We start from the raw sequence: 6,000 nt of genomic DNA, 5'->3' as shown, positions 1-6,000 counted from the left end.
AAATACACCTTCTCACCCCTCAGTTTCTCCCAGACCTTTATGTTTTCTTTAAGCAAACAGGAGTTAGGTTTCTGTCAGTTGCAACTGAGAAAGTCCTAATACAGGACACATAGATAGTTGCCTACGGAAACAACACTTGTACTTTTCCCCATTGGTCTTCAATGGGTAAAAAGATTGTAGCTCCGTAGAGTTCAACTGTCTCTTCCCAGAGGACATGGCAACTCTAAATTGTCCATTTCTCTACTTCCTGTCAGCAACCTCACAGCTGTCCAGGGATTTCAGACACAGATGGGTGGATGTTTGCAGTCTACCCTCACAAGAGGTTAACAGGGACAGATACTTATAATGAAAAATGTCTCTGTTTACATAAAAACTCCTCTTACACAGTTTTGTACAGATTAACTATTGAAGAGGAGAATCCTTAGCTTCAGAATTTAAATGAGAATCACAAAAAAGACAGTAAAATAAATGGGAGACACAGTGCTTAACATTGAGTAGCCTATATTTATTAAATGAATGAATAATTGGATAAATTAATGAAATTAATTAACCATTTACAAATGTGTTGTATTTCCAGCTTGGTTTTATAACTTAGTTGCTTTGAATTTGGGATGCATTTTCCCATAGAAACAATTTTATAAATGGTACTTAAGTGCCAAGAAATCCCACTAAGGCTGTTTAGCCCATAATGTAGCAATAAAACATAGAAAAGTAATGGCATCATGTAAGAACACAGTTTAAAGAATTTTGAACAACACAGTTTAAACTGGTATTTGAGGAAAAGTAACTTTAATCAGGAGATAAGGGGTGCATGAGAAATGTTGTGGTAATCCCCAATGGGACTTCTGAGACCTTTCAAGTATTCTGTCCCCCTATAACATCCATTTCAAATAAAAATGCATGCAGTATCTCCCCCTTGATACAATCTTGTACTATTCTTATCTTCAGAAGGACTTTTATTGTTTGTTTGGTAGGCAGTTAACAACTGTTGTGTTTCCAATTGAATGGAAGGGTAGAAACAAAGCAAGATGGAAGGTTGAGGGAAATTCCTCTTAATTGGAAAGGAGTTGGAAGAAATGAGTGTGCTATAAACAGCAAACTTGTATTTGTTATTATGTGTCTCAGTACTTAGAATAGAGGGAAGGTGATATTATTTATAGACAAAGTAAGTCCTGAATATAGAAAGAAAAGGCCCTACCGAGTAAGTCATGCTGGATGACAATCAAGTCACATCGGATGATGGTCAAGACTCAGAGGAGGTAGCAATCTTTGGTGCCAGGAAGGGAGAAGAAAATGTTTGAGTCTGACCTTGTGGAAAAGGATTTCAGTCACAGAAGAGTTGGGAGAGGGTATGAGGTGAAATTAACTGAATGATGTGCATGAGGGCTAAGCCGCTTCAGTCGTGTCCGAGTCTCTGCCACCTTATGGACTGCATCCTGCCAGGCTCCTCTGTCCATGGGATTCTCCAGGAAAGAACACTGGAGTGGGTTGCCATGCCCTACCTGTAGGGGATCTTCCAGACTCGTGGATCCAACCAGCATCTCTTACGCCTCCTGCATTGGCAGGTGGGTTCTTTACCGCTAGCCCTGAATGATACTTGCTAGAAAATACAGGAAAAGAAAGAAACATGGTATGAGCGTGGACAAGAAGAAAAAATATGGTGGGGAAAGGATGGTGGATGATTTCCCCACGGAGCCTATACCATGGCTCAGGAAAGGTTAGTGCTGTCTAGAGCTAGACAGGGAATAATGGCCTTGGAGTTTTCAAGTGATCAGGCAGAACATCACTAGCTTTTCAGAGGTGTTTGCAATTCAGACTGTGCCTTAATATACCTAGGTGTTTCTATAAAACACAGAATTTGTATTTTAAAAAAAATAATATTCTGCTTGCCTTTTTTGTTTGTTGGTTTGGTTTTGGTGTTTTTGTCTGTTTTTGGTGATATGTCCTATTACAGAAATCGTAGATTCCTAGAGGAGATTCTGAAACCCTTGCCTTTGGTATAAGAAGATACCAAGTTTCATTTGCCAGTATTCACCATCACCTCCTCTTCCCTCTTTCTCTTCTTCCTCTGCTGCTGCTGCTGCTGCTAAGTCACTTCAGTCGTGTCCGACTCGGTGAGACCCCATAGACAGAAGCCCACCAGGCTCCCCCGTCCCTGGGATTCTCCAGGCAAGAACACTGGAGTGGGTTGCCATTTCCTTCTCCAATGTGTGAAAGTGAAAAGTGAAAGTGAAGTCGCTCAGTCGTGTCTGACCCCCAGCGACCCCACGGACTGCAGCCCACAAGGCTGTTCCATCCATGGGATTTTCTAGGCAAGAGTACTGGAGTGTTGCCATTGCCTTCTAGCTTCCATTAACTGACTCTGACCAAATCATTCTTCAGTTCAGTCGCTCAGTCGTGTCCGACTCTCCGCGACCCCATGAGTCACAGCACGCCAGGCCTCCCTGTCCATCACCAACTCCCGGACTTCACTCAAACTCATGTCCATCGAGTCGGTGATGCCATCCAGCCATCTCATTCTCCGTCGTCTCCTTCTCCTCCCACCCCCAATCCTTCCCAGCATCAGAGTCTTTTCCAGTGAGTCAACTTGTCGCATGAGGTGGCCAAAGTATTGGAGCTTCAGCTTTAGCATCAGTCCTTCCAATGAACACCCAGGACTGATCTAGGGTCCCTTAAAAAAAAAAATCTCTAAATGACAACACTGAACTAGATCATCTCCCCTAAAAACTTAATTAGGACAATTTCCAAAATGATAAAACGTGGCAATTCACGAGGACGAGACCTAACCATATTAGCCAAATAGTTGTGGTTTCCCAAAAGGTTACTTCTAAATACCACAGATGATTCAGTGACCTATTTTTTTTTCCCCTAGAACTAGCCGACCTCTCTGCTCTCAGAGCTGTCCCGAGAGCACTGAGATTTTTCTAGAAAATGTGGTGCGGGGAGCTTAAGATTGTCACACATAATTTCACAGATTTTCAAAACCTATCGGCTCTTAATCTCCTTTACTCAAAAAGTCTGGGTACCACAGCAGATAAAACCTTATCTTTCCGCTCTTGTGGCTCAGCTGGTAAAGAATCTGCCTGCAACGCGAGAGACCTGGGTTTGATCCCTGGGTTGGGAAGATCCCCTGGAGAAGGCAAAGGCTACCCACTCCAGAGCTCTGGCCTGGAGAATTTCATGGACTGAATAGTGCATGGGGTCGCAGAGTTGGACACGACTGAGCGACTTTCACTCTCTTCCGCTCGAGTTCCCCGTCCCGGGCTTTAGATGCACTGACGAGCTTAAGCCCCGGCCCCTTAACCACCGACCCTCACACTCCACTCGCTCCCCGGAGCGCGGCGGGGTATGCGGTTTCTCGCGAGAGAAGGGCGCTGGCGGAAGCGGGGCCGCCACACTTCCGGTGGCCGTGTCGGGCGCTCGCCACACTTCCTGTTGATCCTGCTCAGCTGAGGGCTGGGCCGAGAGGAGGGCCGGCGGGCGGACGGCGGCGGCCACTGGCCAGGCGTGGGCGCGCGCGGGGCCACCCAGGGCACAGAGCAGACGCTCGTCGCCTGAGCCTGGAGCACCCTGGACTGCCGCGCCATCCGCTCTCCGTGCTTCCATCCGGCCCTCGGCTCTCCGCGCGGCACCATGCCGGCCGTGGACAGGCTCTTGCTAGAGGAGGCGTTGCAGGACAGCCCCCAGGTACCTCCCGCCGCCCGGGTCCCCCTCGCCCGAGGGCTTGAGGCCGAGGAGGCCCTTCCAGCCCCGGGGTGGAGGCGGGGAGTACGCCGGGCCACCTTGGGGGCAAGGAGGGGGCGGGTCCCGGCCCAGCGTCCTGAACCCGGGGTGCCCCGGGACATGGCATCCCTCAGGCAGAGCTGGAGACACCCGGAAAGCAACCCCCTGTCTTTGCGTCCCGACCCCTTTCCAAACTCAGCTGAAACCGGGGCTGCCTGGCCTACACCTGGGCTCCGCCGCTTACTAGCCGAGTGCCCCGGGCAGATAATCTTTTTCTGCCTCAGTTTCGTCATCTGTAAGATGGGGATAATGATTGGACCTACCTCCTAGAGTTGTTAGAATTAAAGAAATGCCTGTAAAGTTGTTAGCGAGTAATGTCTGACACAGAATAAGAAGTCAGTCTTATTACTGCTGCTGATATGCTGGTACCTGTTGGATTTAGGGCCAGAGTGAGAGGCAGAGAGCCTCGACCTCTTTCCCAGCGGTGCCAGACCTCCCCTTGGCCCTGTTTTCCCATTTGAGAAGAGGAAATTGTAATAATACAATACCTCTCTCATTTGTCGCACAGGGAAACTTCATTAGCAGTCCCGAGATGAGATTTAAGTCCTTTGAGCTCTGCAGAAAGCTGGTGTGTGAATATAGTGAGTGCAGAACGACTTTAGTTCCTAAATCAGTACACCTTTCCCCAGGGAACCTTTGTTCACCTTCATTAACGTTTCCCCAGCTTCTTATTTACCCTAGTGGCTCTGCATTCCTGGGTTATTTAAGTAAGTCTCTTTATTCCCTAGTATCTCAACTCTTAAAAAATGAGAGTAAGATTTTAAGAGTAAAACTATTTTCCTCTCACAACTTCTCTTCCCTTTTTGCTTCCTTTCGATTTTCTTCTTAATGAATTGGGCCTCCTGGAGATGATCCTTTGATGAACTTACCCACTCTACATCTCTCCGCTTCAGACTTAGTAATCAAAGGAGTCTGTGCTTAGAAACTTGTGCCCATTTCTTTGTGATCTTACTTACATAGTCAAGAAATTGTGATTTTTTTTTTTTTTGAATTGGCCTCCTCAGGTCTGACTGACTTTTCAAAGACTGCTTTGGAGTCTCTGCACTTCTGGCATTTTGATGGGACAAAAGCCCTTGGTAGCTGTCATTTTGTCCATCCTCCGACCTGTTATGTGGGATCTGAAGATAATAAAGTGGGATTTCTATCATTTTGAACAAGGATTTCTACTTGCTTTGTAGTTGGAGAAACTGAGATGTAAAGATACATTGCTTTCCTAATGGAGCATAGTGATGGCTGAGCCAGGTTAGAGAGGCTGCACTAACTGAATCTCAGTGTTGCCCTCACCGGGGAGTTAGCATTTGGAATTTTTGCCTCTCACATCAATGAATATGCGCTAGTTCTGAGTGGTTTTCGGGATGTACTCAGCTGTGAGGCAGGCTAAAGAGGACTGGCAAGCAAGTTGGGACACCTGGGTCCTAATTGTGGCTCTGACATTAACTCATCATTTGATTTGGGTGAATTCCTCATCCCTGTCCTGTGACTGGGGCTTCCCAGGTGGCACAATGATAAAAAACACACGTGCCAATGTAGGGGACACAAGAAACCCAGTTCAACCCCTGAATCAGGAAGATCCCCTGAAGGAGGAAATGGCAACCCGCTCCAGTGTTCTTGCCTGGGAAATCCCATGGACAGAGGAGCCTAGTGGGCTACACTCCACGGAGTTGCAAAGAGTTGGGCATGACCAAGCGACAGCACGAGCCCAATCGTGTGACTGGCTTGGTTTTTCTCATCTGCATAATGAGGAGCAGATGATCTTTAAGGGGCTTAAAGTTTTATCATGCTTGAGGAAGAAGAGGTCTGGAGGCCTTGTCATTCGTCTTTAGGGTTCCTCTTTATATGATGAATTTGTCATTGCTTTTGAGACGTGAGTGTCACTTACAAGGGTTCTTGGTGAGGTTTGAAAGGAAGCTAACTTCTAGGACGGTCTCTGATAACCATCAAAGCATAGTGTTCTTGTGTGGAGCCTGTGCCTAATGCAGCTTTCCTCCCAAGAGATTCATAGACTTTTAATTGGAAGGAATCTAATCCAACTCCTTCATTTTATCTATAAAGAATAAAAACCATAGCAAACACCTGTATCATACATGTGTTTTATGTACCAGGCACTGTTCTCAATACTTTACATATATTAACTCATCTAATCCAACAATCTTTTGAAGTATTCCTCTATTAAAATTACCAAGGAGCAGAGAAGTTAAATAATTTGCCCCCAAGATT

General features: G+C 46.3%; 1 protein-coding gene across 2 annotated transcripts in view; it reads left to right on the top strand.

The window, feature by feature from the left end:
* Window positions 1-3,439: 3,439 nt before the first annotated feature.
* Window positions 3,440-6,000, top strand: part of APPL2 (adaptor protein, phosphotyrosine interacting with PH domain and leucine zipper 2) — a 53,580-nt gene continuing 51,019 nt past the window's right edge. For both annotated transcript variants that reach the window (XM_055395861.2, XM_055395860.2), the window contains exon 1: window positions 3,440-3,687. In XM_055395861.2, coding sequence (XP_055251836.1) covers window positions 3,634-3,687 — 54 coding nt within the window. In that variant the 5' untranslated portion in view covers window positions 3,440-3,633. The remainder of the gene's footprint in view (window positions 3,688-6,000) is intronic.

The sequence above is a fragment of the Moschus berezovskii genome, chromosome 6 (assembly GCF_049115385.1).
Source record: "Moschus berezovskii isolate FMDL1 chromosome 6, NW_MosBer_1.0, whole genome shotgun sequence".
NCBI lineage: Eukaryota > Metazoa > Chordata > Mammalia > Artiodactyla > Moschidae > Moschus > Moschus berezovskii.
Note: the sequence above shows the minus strand (reverse complement) of the source record. Positions and strands in the feature narration are given on the sequence as shown.